Here is a 17,157-nt window from a genome sequence, read left to right as displayed (position 1 = left end):
TAACAAGTTCTTGCTAAATGTTTTTGGAGCAAACTAGTTTACATCGAGCATATATCCAAGGGATAATACAGCAGTATTTAGGAAACAGTCTTTCATTGTATCATTTTAAATATTACAGTTTCGTAACGAGTGCTGCACACGTTTGAAAGTGATTTGTCAGTGACATTTTATCTGCCGAACACGTGATGCGAGAGGCGGGCACAGCCGGCGGTCCAGCCAAACAGGTTGTATTTCCTTTAAAATGAAAATGAAAGTATCTTGCCAACTGTGAACAACTCACTGTGGTACTCCAGCGACGAAACTCGACTTCTGCGCTTTAGTAATAATGGGACTGAACATAAAGATACTTATTTACTTGTGCCTGTGTTCGGGTAAGTTACTGTCTTCAGCTTTTTTTTGAAGATTGTTGTGTTTTTGGAGCTTTTGGTCCACCATTCTACACTGTATTATACAATACTGTACATTACTGTCATATACTATACAGCAATACATATGTACAATACTATACTATAGCCTTCTACACTGTGCTGTAGTATACTAGAATGTACTGTAATATACTACAGTAGACTGTACTATATGTGAGCTGATCAAACTGTTCTGTTTGTCTCTCTCAGGTGTGCAGTGTGTCCATCAGATGTCATGGCTGCCTTGTCAGTTCACAGATGAGCGAGTGTTTTGGAATAATGATGGCCACACCGAGACCGAGCTCATCCACAGAGAGGCGATGCTGCAGTTTGGCCAAACAGGAGACGCTCCTGTTAACCCTCATGCCATCACCTTCCTAGTCACTGGTAAGACTCGGTTCAGACAGCTGAAAGGAGTAAGCGACTGAAAACGACTGTATTCTTTTGTATTCTGTTCTGTTCTAGGATCGAAGTTGGACCTGCGGCGCTACGTAGAGGAAGTGGAAGCCGAGCAGCTAGATTGTGAGCTGCGTAGGTACAGTACAGAAGGCATCCATGTCCGCTGGCCAGTCCAGGCTGCGACGGAGTACAACCGCTGGTTCAGCTGCACCATCAAACACAGCAAGGGCCTGTTCACAGTCACCAGCTTCCTCAGACACCCGTCTGACCAGCCCCCCACAGGAGAGCAGGACTACCGCAGCTGGTCTGCTATCGCGGACAGAGAGACACTCACCACAACAGGTAACACTCACCACAGTCTGTATTCATTTGATACTTCAAGGTGAATATCAGTCCCGTATCTGAGCTTAATCCCAGTCTGTGTTCATGAATCAGACCTAAAATCATTCTCTGTCCAATCTGCTTCTGTCTTGTCACATCTGTCTCCACAGTTGTCATGGTCATTCAAACACAGTCTCCATCAGTGAAGGCAGGCCTTGGTGCCCAACAAAAGCTCCACTGCCAGTTTGCTGTTGACCACAAAGGGCCGAACGTCACGGTGGAGTGGCACTGGCAACACCGTGGAGAGAGACGCAAACTGTTCAGCCATACCAGCCGTTCAGGGCAGACCCAGGGGACTGGTGTCCGGCTGAAGAGCCTCGCAGGTGGAGATGCGTCCTATACTCTCCCCTTCACCAAGATGAATAGTGAGGGGACGTATGCTTGTTCGGTGTCAGTGAATCCACTGTTCGCCAGTCTGGACTTAAGTCTGCATATCGAAGGTGAGGAAGAGATAGGATGCGAGCATCAAATGTCAGGCAGACTGAGCTACTGATGGTCTTTTTTTGACCGCTTGTTTTTTTTCTCAAGTGGACCTTGAGTTGTTCTTGTCAGACATTTATTTACAAGGTTAAGAGTGAAATTTCCAACATTATTATCTTTATTATTATTAACAGTAGTAGTTGCAGTAATAAATATAACAGTCAGATTAGTACTAAACTAGTACTAATAGTTAATTATAATAATGTTTACATTAGATTTCATTTTTTAGCAGCCTTTAATGAACCCCATATCCCATAAACCCTGGTGGTGACACCTTGACAAAAGCGCAGGCGTGTAGTGGTCACAGCCTGTCTGTAGTAACAGCAGGATGGAGAGGAGTGACCGCTGAGCAAGTTTTTAAAGAGCAGAAGTTATAGCTGAAAAGATCAAACTGCAAACAACGGCAAACTGACTTTGGTGATTTGTCTTAGAATATGCACAGTAAACGCCAGGAACGTGCTTCTAATATAAATGATAAAATAGATAGAAGAAATGCGGAATGAGAGGATATCCCAGACGTTACTTCAGGACTGTGACTCTCTATTTCTTGGCCTGGCGCAGTGACTTCTGGAGTCCCCAGGAAGTCACTGCCAAGAGATAGTCGGACACATAACCACCCGTAAAACCACAACTCGTCCTACACTTTGTTGTTTTTTTTTTTTTATAGCGTTAACAAGCAGGATATAACGTGTTTATCACTGAGCTTTGGGGGTGCTGGAAGGCAGATTTTGATGATCAAATTGTTGAACTGCCATGAAAAAGCTGATTTCATGTCCTTCTCTCCTCAGAGGCTCCCCGTGTCTCCCTCAATGTTGGACCCATTCTCTCGCTGCAGCAGGACGAGGAGCAGAAGGTTATTTGTGAGGCAGCGAGTTACTACCCCCTGGATGTGGAGATAGTTTGGTATGAGCAGGACCCCGCAGTGTCAGGCCAGAGGGTCGGGGCTTCTCTCCCCAAAGTGCTCCAGAACATTCTGCTATCCAGCCACAAATACAACCAGGACAAGACCTACTCGCTGTCGGCTTTCTTCTACCTGCAGGCTTCGCTCAGGAACTCAGGGAGACAGTTTACATGCAGCGTCTCCCATCAGTCGCTCAAAGTGCCCATCAGAAAGAGCTTCATCCTGACTGTAGAAGGTGAGGATACTGTTGGTGCAGTACCATGAGCTACCAAACGGTGGCAGCAGAAGAACATATCTAACACCTACTGGAACAACATGCTTGTCTGTTTTCTCCACTCAGAGCCAAGCAGCTGGATGTTTACCCTCGCTGTTGGCTTCATTATGGTCGTACTGCTGGTCATCCTGTATGTGATGCTGCGCCTCCTGCACTCAGGTGAGTGAGAGGACACATGATGATCCGCGTGTGAGAGGAGCCTTTGAAATGAGTCCAAGCTTTCACCATAAGGAGAAATAGTGTGATTTAATTTAGCCTGATTTAAACACATGAGATTCAAAGGGAGGAAGGATTCATGAGAGGTATCACTCTCACCACTGCACTCACGTACGGTGCGCATGAATAACAGACCATTGCCATGTGAAATGCTGATGAAGTGTTGATGTCTGAAAGAGTGATTATCATTTATTTTCTCCACAGCAAGAAAACAATCAGCAAAGGTAAGATGACAACAAAATTTATGATTTGATGAAACCATCATCATCAGTACATATATGATATTCAATCTGTGTGTGTGTGTGTGTGTGTGTGTGTGTGTGTGCGCTCTGAGCAGAACAAACCATACTGAGGGGACCGACAGCAGTGAGCCCAGACTGTTCTCCTGACTCCTTCCTCAGTCATATTTATGTCAGAATGTCTCAGACAGTCGATTCTGGTTTGTTGGGTTAAAATGAACCTGGGTTTCTGTGAAACTGAATGTGTCTTTCATGTTGATTGATTTTGCTGATGTTTAAAGTAAATGGAAAAAAAAAAGAAATGATTGGTCTCCTGGGTAATGCAGACATTATTAACTGGTGGAAATGCACCAATCACATTTTCGAGGTACCATGTGGAGTTTTGGATCGCTGCTAGTGAGGCTGTCAAAACACACAGATTCAAACCACTGAATGTCTTTTTGTACATGATGTCCATAAGAGGGAAAACCAATACAATGAGAGACAGACTACTTATAATAAACATGTCTGTTAAAAGATCTACATACCTAAACATTACAAAATAAACAAATTGATGTCCTCTACCCTGTTGTTAAATTACGGACTTGTATCCGCTTGACCTTTGGTTTGGTTTAAATGAAACCTTAATTCACTGAGTCAGGAGAGGAGCAAGAGAGAGGGCGGACATCAGAGGAGCAGCGGGGAAAACAGCGCACAGAGCCAGAACACTGTTACATCAAACTCAGGAATCACTTTCACTGGACGTTATGGTCAGAGAGAATTATGAAGTATGAAGTGTGTTGGGAAAAAGTGGTAATTAACAGATAAAGGAAACTGGTTGTGTGACTCCTGTTCATCATGCAGTGCAGTCAGTGCAGCAGCTCAGGCTCACTGTGGCGGAGCTGCTTTTTTTCACAGTCAAATATGAATTTTCACAGCAAAGTTCATTGACAGCCCTCTCTTGTATGGCTATGAAGCAATGCTTTTAAGAGTGGGTCACTGTTTTGTTTGTACCATGCAAGGACAGAGGCAACATGCCTGCCAACGCTTTCACTGCAGTGATCTACAGGTGGAGGTAATGTGCAAAGAAGCAATGCTCCAACAAACAGGGAGGAAGAACACTGCTAGCTAGCAGACATGGATGTAAACGATGTATTATTTAAAATATTTTTTTCTGTCTATTTTGGTAGACCTCATGGACACACATGCATGCTTCAGTGAGAACCACTGAACATGACTAGAACTTTGGTTTATTTACAAGAAATCTTCACAGGGCATTTTTAATGAAATATCAAATAAAACTAGCTGATTTATTGCTAAATAACCTAGGGCCTGTAAGTGGTCCCAAGTGCAATTGTGTACATTATTTATTCTTTCATTGGGTTTCATTGTACATCACTTAATAAAGATATGAAAGATTTCACACAAAAACTACGCAGCGAGTTTGAATATTTCTGCTATATAACTGAGATAATGAATGTTTAAAAGAACAAACAATGGGGAGACTGAAGGGTAAATCCTTTTGTTGGATTGAGTTGCCTGATAAATGAACCTTGTTAGCTACTTTTAGCAAAGAACTTTCTTCAGCTTAAAGAGGTTCTTTAGAACATTCTTCAGTGTAAGTCTTGAAACTTTGATAAATATATGCCCTAAATTACAGACCTTAATAGTCTTAATTAATTCCCCTTCTGCTGCTTCCTCTTTCAGCCACACTCAACTCTGCACACACAAGAGTAAAATCAAAGCTTCTTGTAAAACTTTCAGATGACCTCTAGAAATCCTCGGCTTTCGTATAACATGCTCTCTCATTAGGAACACACGCTCGCAAAAAACATGCTTGTAAAATGCACTGAAGCTCACTGCTTGTATATGTCAGCCGCCCGCTTTGAAGTGAGCTGATGAGGAGGAACTTCGAGTTGGAGTCCACGCAGAGGACACCTAAACGGGTCAGTCAGGTCTGAGTCCATTCACAGGGATAAACACAGATTTGCCTAGACTGATACCAGATGTGTGCTTGTGTGTGAGCTGCCAGCACCCTGTGCCCTAAAGGGAAAGTGTGTGTGTGTGTGTGTGTGTGTGTGTGTGTGTTTGTGTGTGTGTGTGTGTGTGTGTGTGTGTGTGTGTGTGTGTGTGTGTGTGTGTGTGTGTGTGTGTGGCCCAGGTTTGATCGCAAATGTTCAGAGAAGACAAACAGAGTAAATCAGCTCTATATGTGCAGGAGAGTGAGCTGGGGAGAAAAGACAGATTTGATTTTTGAAGCAGAAATATCCTGAAAAAACAGATTTGAAAGCAACAAAAAGAGCCCTGAAAATTCACAGACAGCTCCCAAAAACTAGGGGTGTCCCAGTGAAATTTTTTTTAGCCCCAATCCAAGTCCTTTAATATAGGGTGTCTGAGTCTGAACAGATATTTATATTTACCTAAATATAGATTAAATATGTATCTGACACTGAAAACCAGCTGTAGCCTTCTGAGCTTGGCACACCTTATGTTTCACGTCCTGATTCAGCACTGTAAAGTTAATAAGCTATAATCTAAGCCTATCATGATACAACTGAAAGCTTCAGAGTGCGACTCCTGAACTTGTTGGGAGGCAATCTGCGAGAGAGAAGACGGGGGACTAAAAAAACACTCAGGCTGAGCTGGACAATAAAAGGCAGAGTACAGTGATGGAAGGATGAGATTTGGTTTGGTTTTATTTTGGCTGATAGGGATCCATTAAAACCATCCATCACCACTAAAGACACAGACACATGCAAACAATCAATTCAAAGATCAACAGTGCAGGTCACATGACCAGATACCATCAACATTTCAAGATACGGTGCTAATGGAGCATTTTCAGATACCTTGGTCTAATTACCATAAATAAGTCAGCAGTGGAGATCATTTTATCTTCATTCTCATGCCAAAGCTTCTGTTTCCGTTAGTGCTGCCAAATTCTATTGCTGCCATCTCCAAAGCACTTATTATCAGTATTATTGTCTCCTGGGTGCATCACTGCAAGAAACGCTGGAATCTTTTTCTCTGTCTGCATTTAGATTGACGACCACAGATGCCCTTTGCATGTCACTCAACATTTTGCTATTCATCAAAACCTGATGCAAAATTGCCTGTTTACATATCCAGCAGAGACACTGAACCTACACAGAAAAGAGCACTAAAACACTCTACAGCCGCTAGATGGTTCATCACTATGAGTGACATCTTACCAAACATCAGTCATTTGATTCATTGTTAATTTAAAAATATTGGTGAGTTCAGCTTTAAGGGAACATTAAGACTTAAATAGGAATTATTTGAGTGAATGGTGACAGTTACTGTCCTCCCTCAGCTCCATCCAGACTTCCTCCTGTTCTAATGCCTCAGAGCCTTTTTTCTTGCTGTACATGCTGCATTGTGCAACACCTAAACATTCCTCCATATGACACATCATTCCAGAGAAGATTACTATGCAAAGACCATCTTTTGACGTACAGGATGTATTTATCTGAAATGCCTGGATGGCAAACACGCCCTGGCCAAAGACACGTTTAAATAATATGCTCAGTGTCATTCAGAAAGAATACTTCAGAAGACTGAATTGCCTGCACAGATCATATGACTTCCTGTGGTGTGCATGAATGGTTCAGATGGGTTTCCACACTGACAGTACAAAAACACAGAGGGAAAACTGTCTGATTTAGGAAAAAGTAAAAACAGGCAGAAATATTGGCTATGGCAGCTTCAGCGGGGAAAAAACACATCTACATTGCTATCAGTCCTCAAACAGCGACCACGGAAGGCCCCTGTGGGCCTGCTCTGGTTGGGTTTACAGTTACAGTGTAAAGCCGTGCTGGGAAAGCATCACTTTACTATACAGAATTTGCTAGTCACGTAGTTTGAGGTCTGGATGAAACAGTAACTGTTCATCGCAGGTAATGATTCCTTAGAAACAGATGAACATGACAGTTGGGACACTACATATTTCATCAGTTCTGTGTTATCACAGCGACTTTATCCAGTCATAGATCTTAAACCGGTTTGTGAGACAGAAGGCAAGCCATGGCCGGTGCTGGAGGTCGGATGATTTCACCGTGGTTATACAGCACGTAGTGAGGCACACGCACTCTAATCTCTGGATGTTGTAACCACACAGAGAACAATAAACTTTATGCAGGAGGCTGCAGATGATTTAATGCTGCTCGAGCTGTATTCTGCTTGACTGCTAGATCCTTATCAATCATCTTTCCAGGTGTTTCCAGGTGTGCTATTACAGGTAACCAGAAAAGTAAGGACATGAGTGTGTTGGCTAAATAAAGAGCCATCACTCCTTTTTATGATTTGATTATGGCATTTTTATTTAACCTGAATATCTGTCTCATTACAGTTTCTGTCTTCAAAGGTTAGCCTTCACCATCCTCTCTTCCACCCACGTCTCCAGCATTATGTGGAGCTTTCAAGGACTGTGAGTACTATAAAAAGTGATATGAATATGATAAAGTAACACACTGAAAGATCAGCCTTACAGCTTTTCAGCATTGTGGTCATTTTTAAAAAGAACACCCTGTCTTAAAGGTGCAACCTTAACAAAAAGGTGTAATAATGTAATGAATCAAGAATCAAGAAGACTATCTTGCTCTTCGGTTGTTCCCGTTTTCTAGTTTGGGAAGTTGTTCTTCCGGCTTTAGTGTACTTATGAGCTTTTAAGTTTTAGTGTGAAAACAACATGGATGTTGCAAAGACGTGTTGCATTTAAACTTTTCAAAATTATGTGGTCACTCTGCATGGACAGCAACTAGTGGTTACAACCTCGTGCCATATCACAAATGACATTGAGCAAAAATTGATACGCAATTTGTGAATGAATGAAAAGTTTCTTACCATCAACCACACATCTACATTTATACAACATGTGCCTGAGTCTTTGACGTCAAAGTCAGGAAGTCAGCATCCAAAATTTATTCTGAAGTTGTTATTGAAGGGATGTTCATGTGACATTTCCCTGTCAGGAACTAATTTTTCTGATTACTCCAAAACCACATGGATGCACTATGAGAGTCGACAGCCACACTTGCAGCTGTAGGAGACTATGAGGCATAATGATGATCTCATCTAATGTCAGCGTACTAACACACTCAATGTTTTTGACATTGCTCTCTTCATCGTACTTACACAAAAGTACACATACCGGCTAAGAACAAAGACAACAAAGCTGAACAAAAAGAAGTAAAGAATAGACAGGACTATTATATATGACTATTTATATTTATGTTCACCAGTTTATTATGTTATCATGCTAACATTTTCTAATTTAGCACTAAACTCAAAGAACAGCAGAGGCTGATGGGACTGTCATTAGTTTTGCAGGTTATTTGGTCATAAACCAAACTGCTTTGGGTTAGCCGTCTTGTTTTAGCCTTTTATCACCAACTGTTTGACCTGAATTTAACACAGTGTACAACTTTTATGGACTGCTAGTTTCATTAAGTTACATGAACATGTTTTTTTTTTGTATCAGTTCAGTCAATGTGGTTATTTTAGAAAAGAGTGCTCTGTCATGCAGCGATAATCTGACTTCATCTTCAAAGCTGGCAGTCAAACAATGTAATGAATCTTTGATTAAAAAGATGCTCAAAATCAGTGCAAGTGTTTAAGGACCAGAAATAGCTTTACTCTTTTAATCTAGGCAGATCATTCCCTATTGTGTGAGTCTTAAAGATTTTTAACTACTCTTTGCAATTCAAAAAGCATATTGTGTGAAGCAGAGAAAACGACTCATCCACCTCCTCCACGATGCCTTCCAGTCAGCCAAATGCCTGCTTAGATGATTTCATTTTCAAGAATTTAACGACATCTGTGAGCTGTACCAGTTGACCACGCACTTATTTCAAATTCAGTGCGTCTGTCAGTAGATATGGAGGGTATTGGCTCGTTTGATAAAGGGTGGCTGTGTCACTGTGGAGACTGACCTTCTGATCCTGCTGAGTCCCAGCAATAAACTGGTAACTTAAACTCAGTGGAAATTACATGTCAAGAGCAGCAAAGGTCCCATCTGTGTGTGTGTGTGTGTGTGTGTGTGTGTGTGTGTGGTCACAAGTCCCTGTGACCGAACTGCTGGCTAACTCCTGCATGCATAATGAAGATCCACGTAGAGCAAGTGGAAAATTCACTGTGTTTTGGGATTGTGTGTGTGTGTGTGTGTGTGTATGTGTGTGTGTGTGTGTGTGTGTGTGATGGTCTTTCTGAGCTTTCATCTGTCTGTGGTTTCAACTCTCCTCTTTTCTCCCCATCTCCTTTTTCCTTCTTCCTCCTCACCACAAATCTTCACGGCTGTTCATTCCTCTGTTTCTGTCTCTTGATGTCAGCTCGGAGAGAAGTGCGGCGCTCTGATGATATTTGAATAATAAACAGCTCTAATGACGGCCCGACCGTCTGGCTCTCCTCTCCTGAGTAGCTGTGACAGATCTGGAATAACACCAGGCTGATTTCTAACACAAAGGGTGTTTGGAAAAGTAAAGCAGCTAATTGCCATCACTGTTCTCGCTGACAGACCTTGACTCATGCAGTTTATGTTCAAACTCAACTCTCTGCCCCTGCCAGTTTCTCTTGTTAGGTCAGGTTAAATGAAGTTTCACCAAGTAATAAAAAAAAAAGAAAAATACATGCAGCAGCTTGGAGGCAATGATCTCATGCATGCAGTTTCTGGCCAGGCTGATGGTGTGCTGCTATCAGCCAGCAGCTACAGACGCTCTGGGTTTTCATGTTGAAACACCATAGTTGCGTAAGAGAGAGAGAGAGAGTGAAATATGATTTATATGGCATGCCGCAAACCAACATTTAAGTCAGATCGTAAAACGAGGACATGTCATTGCATAGCTATGCAGAGAGCATCATGAAAATGTTCGAAGAAAACTGTCGGATCAGTTCACAGGGGAATTTCTTGGTAGTGTTTTTGGGAAACGGTTTCCAAAAAAGATTGTGCATGTGTAGCACAATCACAACAAAGCCATTTGATTTATGTGGTGACATTCTAGAGATAAGCTTTGGCAAATTATTGGGCAGCAGAGTGGGATGTGATTGAGACGGAATTGTTTTGCGTCATATTGAGCTGAATGACACTATGAGTATTTTTAACTTGTGTTTCTCTCTCTGTTTGTGTTTACATGGAAACTGAAGGGGAATAACTGTAATTGATAGTGGACCTCAGAGACTGTGTGTCAGTGTGTGTGTGTGTGTGTGTGTGTGTAAGCATGCCTGGTTACAGTGTCTAACTGCCCCTCATACGCGCGTCTCAGTTTTAAATGTCTTCATTGTGTGCCATACCTTTTAAAATGGTTGCTTCGGGCTGCAGGTTTGAGCGAGTGTTAAGCACATTCACGCACACACTTGCAGGGCACGTAGGGTAAACACACTCCGGGTAGGACTGAGTTTCAAAGTGTCATGGATAGCTCGAAGGTGCTGGCGTCCACTGAGGGAAAAAGTAAAGGGTCAGATGACGAAGGGGATCCATGACTACCGCTGCCTGCTTTGTAAAAGTGTTGTTTGTTGATGTCAACACTTCCACAGATCGCTCCTCGTGTTGGTCAGCAGCATTTCAAAACTGAACTCTGAGCTGATTGTGGTGCCAGCTGGCTCTCAATGGAGCTCTTACACTCCGAGGGGACGTTAGATCTTTCTGATGTCAAGTGGAAATGGATAACATGTGCATGCACTGCCAGATATTTCTCTCAGGAGATGGTGGAAACCAAAGCAGAGCTAGAAGAGAGTGAATATGAGCCTTACCAATCGGCCAGAAACATGATTCTAAATGAATGAACGCTAATGTTGCTCTGTGTCTACTTGATGTGTAAAAAGAGAGCAGTTTGATAATGAGGTCACCACATAAACTTAAAGGTGTCAGTGTTGAGGCACACTTTAAAGTCCCATAAAGTCAATAACTTTGATGCGACACACTTACTATATAAACTATATATCTGCATTAAGGAATAGTTCTAGACGTCTCTCTGAGTTATCCAACCCTTTCCAAAATGACCGGCTCTTTCAGCTCAGCAGATCAGAAATCAGATCTGTCTCCTGTCCAGCTCAAACACATCAACCATATCTGAGGCCTCTTCTAATTATGGACAAAAAGACCCGCTTCTTCATCACTTAGCCAGGGTACCTCCTCTATGTATGAGAATAGCTTAGTTCCGACATAAAGATGTCTACAGTACGCATTTTCCAAGACTTGTGTGGAAACCTCCCTCACTCCAACCTGCTCAGTCCAACATTTCTCTGATTAGATTATCAAGAAAAGCCGCGTCAGCAGGAAGACTGATGACCAAAAGAAAAAAAAAAGGCGAGGTTGAGGTCTTCTCTTTTCCAAACAGCATCTCTCCACAGGTTGTACACTATAATTTAAAAGCAGATGTCAAAATAATACTTAAGTGGAATCCATCGCTGATTTTATGAGTAGCTGGTATTCAGGATGGACCCATACTGAGATATGATTTAAATAAGTGAAGGGTAGGAGGTTCAGAGCAGAAAAAATACTTTGTGGTGATACAGCATGTAGCAACCACACTGTAAGGCCTGCTGACAGTGTAATTTGTAATGAGGAGGCCAGATGTGTGTGTGTGTGTGTGTGTGTGTGTGTGTGTGTGTGTGTGTGTTTGGAGTGCCCCAATAGTGTAAGACAGGAAAGGTCATCAGGACGGATTCCCAGACTGTTAAACAGCAAGAAGGGACGTTCAGGGAAATGGAAGCGTTACGTCCTCTCTCTGCATGTCTGTGTCCTTTGGTGTGTCTCTGTTTCACACTAACATACACAGAGACACACACACACCCACACGCATACACACATATGCATGGTGTAAAGACACACTCCTGATTTATTGGCTCTCCAGGGTCCTGATAAAACTCATCCTGAATGACCTCATTTGTACTGCTAGAAGATGGAACAGACAGACACACGCGCACGCTGACTGTGTGTGTGTGTGTGTGTGTGTGTGTGTGTGTGGGCCAGAGGGGGGCTCTTTTGCAACACTTGTGTTTTGGTTAATTAGAAATGACACAACTCATTGTCACGACAGAGAAACCCGGAGACATGTTTGTCTCATTCTTCCTCCTCCACTCATGTTTGTGCCATCTGTTTGTTCCTGTTTATCTTATTTTATGTTTTCACACCCTTCTCTGGTTAGTGTGGTCTCTGTTCTCGTAATTTATTCATCGGCTGATTTGATCCACACACATCACCGTTTAAGACCTCACCAAAACCTAAACATGGTTGTGTAAATTGTGTCATTAAATAGCGGTGGCTTTAATGTTCCATGGCAGCTGTGATGAGTAACTGGTGATTATTACTTCCAGTATGTATAGCACACATTCCTGGTGGATTACTGTGTAACATGAATTGTAGTAATTCCACTAATTATCTGGTGAACGATAACTTTTCAGAGTTGTAAAATCCCATCTCACAGCTTTACGAGACAGTGCTGAAACTGGGCTTCCTGGATCTGAATTCATTATCTCTTGGGTTCCTGAAGCAGCTTGCCTCCACCAGCGCAGCCCCTTGGACTGTAATGTTACTTTCACTACTGAAATAATGCATCTCAATACAATGTTTTTGAACAACATTACACTGTGCAACCCAAAGGGAGTACAGCTCTCCACTCTAACAGTTGAAGTAACCCAGGATGTTTTTCCTGTACAAATAGAGTACAGTTTATAGACGTGAGACCAGGAATGGTAAGCGACATGAGTAGATACTAGGCAGTGCAAATGTCCTCACAAAATGATTTAAATTATAACATAGTATAGATTCTGACCGTTTTCACATCTGTACAGGTTTTTACATATGTAACTGGCCTCTCTCCTCCCCTCCCCTGTGGTGTAAATCAGTGAGCGGCAGCAGCCTGCAGAGGACGGAGGGTCAGTGAAGGGTTGATCTAGACGTATTCCAACATCCAGTGTTTACAGATCCCACCATGAGTCACTGGACTACATTACTCCTCACAGAGATACAAAGTGATGTGACGCAATGTTACTTACAGTCTTGTCTGTGGAAGCGTGGGATTGAGCTGGATTTACAGGCACATGAAAACACCGGTAGAGTTTTATGTTCATCCCTGACACAACATTTAGATAAACTATAAGAGTCTGAATAAATGGATATATATCTTGTTATACTGTGTGCTGCAGTGGAAGTGAGATGTGGTTGTACATGTGTGTGTATAGAGTAGTTTCAGGTGTGAGTGAGCCAACTGTCATGGAGCTTGACGTTCAGGTACTTGATAATGTCTACCATGAAGGTCAAATCACAGACTCTTCCTCACTGAGTTTCCACGTCAGGTTTTCCTTCATCTCTATGAATTATTCCAGACAAACTGACACTTTGGAACAGTTTTACTTTGTCTGATGCTAGCAGCTCCACAGCAGCAACAAGACACGCCTTCACAAATTCATGTCCTGAATGAGGTTTCAGCTTTTTAGCTATGAGCTCGCTCACCAAAAAACCTGCGTAATTGTTTTGTTTTGCAAACAGAGAAGCTGGACCCAAACACTGAAACTCAGACCAGGGAGACAGGAGAACGACGAGAGGAATCCAAATCCAGAGTGATCATGAAGAACAGACTGACGAGGCAGAGACTGGAGCAAACTGAGGTACGGCACCTACGGCAGCAGGAGTCAGGTAATCAGGCACATAGACAGGAAAAAACAGGCAAAAAAAACTCAGGGTAGATGCTGGAGTTTCAGTCATTACCACAAGGATGAACGGGCGATTCAACGAATACGGCGTGGAAGGCCGGTGCTTATATACTGTAGCAACTGGTGAGTCTTGACTGAATGATTGAGAGCAGGTGTGCTCAGGAGAAGAGGAGGCCGGACCAGATCTGCCAGTCATGCCGTGCAATAACACAGACACACAACAGACAGGGGAAGGACAGGCCAGAGATAAAGGGGAAGGAAAACACAAGAACACAATAGGAGAAGGTGGAGGAGAGCGCAGACCCTAACAATAACACTGTGTCTGTCAGAATGTGGTCCAGTGAAAGCTGCTTGTTGGGCATCCAAACTCTGCTGCAGAGCATTAACTTTATCCAAGAGCATCTCTCCTTGCAGCTCATTCAATTTAGCATGTTTGGAGCTCTTGAGGTTGTCGTTTTTCTTCACTGTGAGCACATTCGCACACTTAACTTAGGCACGCTGTGTTGTATTTTACATCAATAAATAGAATAAAAAGAATCATTTGTCCATATTTCTTGCAAAGCGTGACACTCCACATCTGCTTTGGTAATTTGGTAATTCAGTATGAATCAGACGTAAGACGGTTAGTGTCATGCACCTTTGATATGCTGATATCTGCGGTGGTTTGAAAAACATTTGGTCATTGTGTGCTGTGGAGAGGTGTGGGGCTGTGTTTCCTGTGCTTCCTTTTTTGGCAGAGGCTGGGCGTGGTTCTCCAGGTGGCTGGGAGCTGGCCCCTGCTCAGCTGGGACTCATCACAGTCAGCACAGTATAAAAACTGTGGACTGCTGAAAACTCGTCGCCATCGTTGCTGTGCCCAGTTACCAAGTAGGATTCACCAAGAAAACATCAGATTATTTGAATATATGTGCAGTTGAGCTATATGCTGTTCTACTGGCATTAGAGTGGTGTGAGCAGGTTAACTTCAGTCATTTACTAATCTGCAGTGATTCAGTGTCAGAACTTACAAGCAGAAGTTACAAGGAACTGCTCTACGAAATCTTGAGTACCAACTCAGGAATAGTGAGAAAAGAGACAAATGTAACATTCATGTGGGTTCCAGCACACTCAGGTGTCCAGGGAAATGAGAGAGCAGACAAACTAGTGAAAGAAGCAATCAAAAAAGAAATGGTTGAAGTCAGTATTAAATTGTCAAAACTAGAAGGGAAAGGCTTAGTGTGGAGGGAAATGACACGACAGTGGCAACAGCATTGGGACAATGCAGCAAAAGGGAGACATCCACATGCAATACAAAACAGAGTGGGTATATCAGGACGTAGGGGACACAAGAGGAAGGAACAAGTCACACTAAGCAGACTGAGAATTGACCATGACAACCTTAACAGCACACTATTCATCATGGGAAAACATCCAACAGGCTTTTGCAATCAGTGTCATGAGGCTGAGGCTGTAGAGCATATTCTCTTATCAGGCAGGAAATTTGGATATTACGTGACTGGACTGGGTGACTGGAGATGCTACAGTATCTCCCCTTAATGGTTTTAAGATGGAGAGTGAAACCAGAGGATGGCAGTAATGCAACATTGTGGATGCCAGCTGCCAGAAAACCTCAAACAAGAAAAAGAAGAAGACTCATTGCCAGTTTTTTTCTGCTGCTCAGTGGTATAGTTGGCCAGTTACCAGTGTTACTAGTGTTTGTTAGCATTCAGTGTATGTTCTCCAGTGTCTCATCACCTGTGTATTTTTCCCTTTGTGTTTTTGAATCAGTGAGTTCTCCTGCACCGATCTCCAGCTCCAGCGTCTCCGCCCCCACGCCGCCTAGCCTCTTGCGTCCAACCCTCAACCACCACCACCTAGCTTCACCTATGCATCCATCACCACGCCCTCACTCCTTGTCTGCGTGTCTGCTATTGAGTCCAATCCTACCTGAAACATCACAGATATCATTATTGATCAGATATTCATTGATCAATCTGATAACCTGAACGGATTCTAACAAGACATTTTGACTAGCGGTTACTAGTGAAAGGGGAAAAAATGATTTACTGAAGTATTGAGATTCTTTTTATGGACAACAGCCGTCAGCGTGTTGTGTTTGTAGAGACTGACAGTGTGTGTGAAGGAAGCTGAATCCTTCAAACAGCTTTGTGCTCTTTTCTCTTTGCCGTGACACCAAATGAAGCCGCTTGGCCTTAAACTCTTAAACCACCTCAGACTCTTAGTTCACCTGTGAAATGTCGCTGAAAGAAAAGCTGCTTTTCATTCAAGGGTTTTCTTTGGATGAGCAGAAATACGCAGGCTGTCGGCTGCAGACGAGAACTCCTCAGTGTCTGTGCCTCCGTATCTCGATCAAACAAAGCTTTGAACATTACACCAACGTTCTACACTTAAAAAATTATCAACTACCAAGAAGTGGAACTTTTCTCTTCAACTTTGTAAAACGGTGCTCTACATGTGTATTTTACCTTCAGAGCCGACTAATGATGCTGAATACAACTCTGCATGTGAATTAGGAATTTGCATTTTGTGTACTTTTTACTCAATTTTGTGTACATAATACATTTTGTACATATATGTATGTACATATATATAAATATATATATATGCTCATTGACCACAAATTGGCACGGGTGGGTGGGTGGGTGTGGTGGGTCAGTGTCAGGCCATAAATAGCAAATGGAAGTTCAAAACCGGTATTGTTCACATGAATTTGAGTTGATAAAAAGATGAAACACAACATTAGGTGACAGTATATACATATTCATGGCTTTATAATCAGCTAGAAGGGAACAGTCAATTTTGACTGGGAAGACAGAGGTAGTTAACAGAAAACAAAGACAACAGGAAGGTTAAATCTGACCTGAAAACAAAATGTTGGCCTTGGTTCTGACGGCAGCATTAGTGACGTTGTCGTGTTTCAACGTCTGTTTAAAATCAGCAGCTTTGACAAACCTCCTGCTGTGTTTTCAGAAGGGCTCACAGATTACATGTTATTCTGCTGCTAATGATGTTGTCTTTCCAGACTTTAACTTTGAGGGAAAAAAATGGCTTGCTGTGATGCATGTTCTCTGAAAACCCTGCTAATTGGTTCTGTTCATGTATGTGTGAGTATGTGCAGCTGATTGTGTGTGTGTGTGTGTGTGTGTGTGTGTGTGTGTGTGTGTGTGTGTGTGTGTGTGTGTGTGTGTGTGCTTGTGTGTGTTTAGCTCCAGGGTT

General features: G+C 42.5%; 1 protein-coding gene across 4 annotated transcripts; it reads left to right on the top strand.

The window, feature by feature from the left end:
* The first annotated feature begins 243 nt into the window (after positions 1–243).
* dhrs13b.2 (dehydrogenase/reductase (SDR family) member 13b.2) lies at positions 244–15,828 on the top strand. Of its 4 annotated transcripts, XM_076735340.1 has the most exons (10): positions 244–371; positions 615–791; positions 870–1,145; positions 1,295–1,624; positions 2,453–2,800; positions 2,906–2,998; positions 3,260–3,279; positions 7,643–7,720; positions 13,778–14,808; positions 15,709–15,828. In XM_076735340.1, exons 1-9 carry the CDS (start codon positions 326–328, stop codon positions 13,850–13,852), a joined length of 1,443 nt encoding a protein of 480 aa, XP_076591455.1. In that variant the 5' UTR covers positions 244–325; the 3' UTR covers positions 13,853–14,808; positions 15,709–15,828. The 4 variants fall into 4 exon arrangements, with proteins under 4 accessions (XP_076591455.1, XP_076591458.1, XP_076591456.1 ...); XM_076735341.1 differs by lacking the exon at positions 7,643–7,720 and having other exon boundaries at positions 260–371; XM_076735342.1 differs by lacking the exons at positions 7,643–7,720; positions 15,709–15,828 and having other exon boundaries at positions 260–371; positions 13,778–13,896; positions 14,679–14,761.
* The last annotated feature ends 1,329 nt before the right edge of the window (positions 15,829–17,157 follow it).

Source organism: Chaetodon auriga, chromosome 7 (assembly GCF_051107435.1).
Source record: "Chaetodon auriga isolate fChaAug3 chromosome 7, fChaAug3.hap1, whole genome shotgun sequence".
NCBI lineage: Eukaryota > Metazoa > Chordata > Actinopteri > Chaetodontiformes > Chaetodontidae > Chaetodon > Chaetodon auriga.
This window is presented reverse-complemented; position numbering and strand designations above follow the sequence as displayed.

Bases quoted from the DNA above. Each gene is read 5' to 3' on its own strand.
- dhrs13b.2 (XM_076735340.1), top strand. From the start codon at position 326: ATGGGACTGAACATAAAGATACTTATTTACTTGTGCCTGTGTTCGG. The intron at 372-614 runs GTAAGTTACTGT...TGTCTCTCTCAG, and splicing joins TTACTTGTGCCTGTGTTCGG to GTGTGCAGTGTGTCCATCAG. The intron at 2,801-2,905 runs GTGAGGATACTG...TTCTCCACTCAG, and splicing joins CTTCATCCTGACTGTAGAAG to AGCCAAGCAGCTGGATGTTT.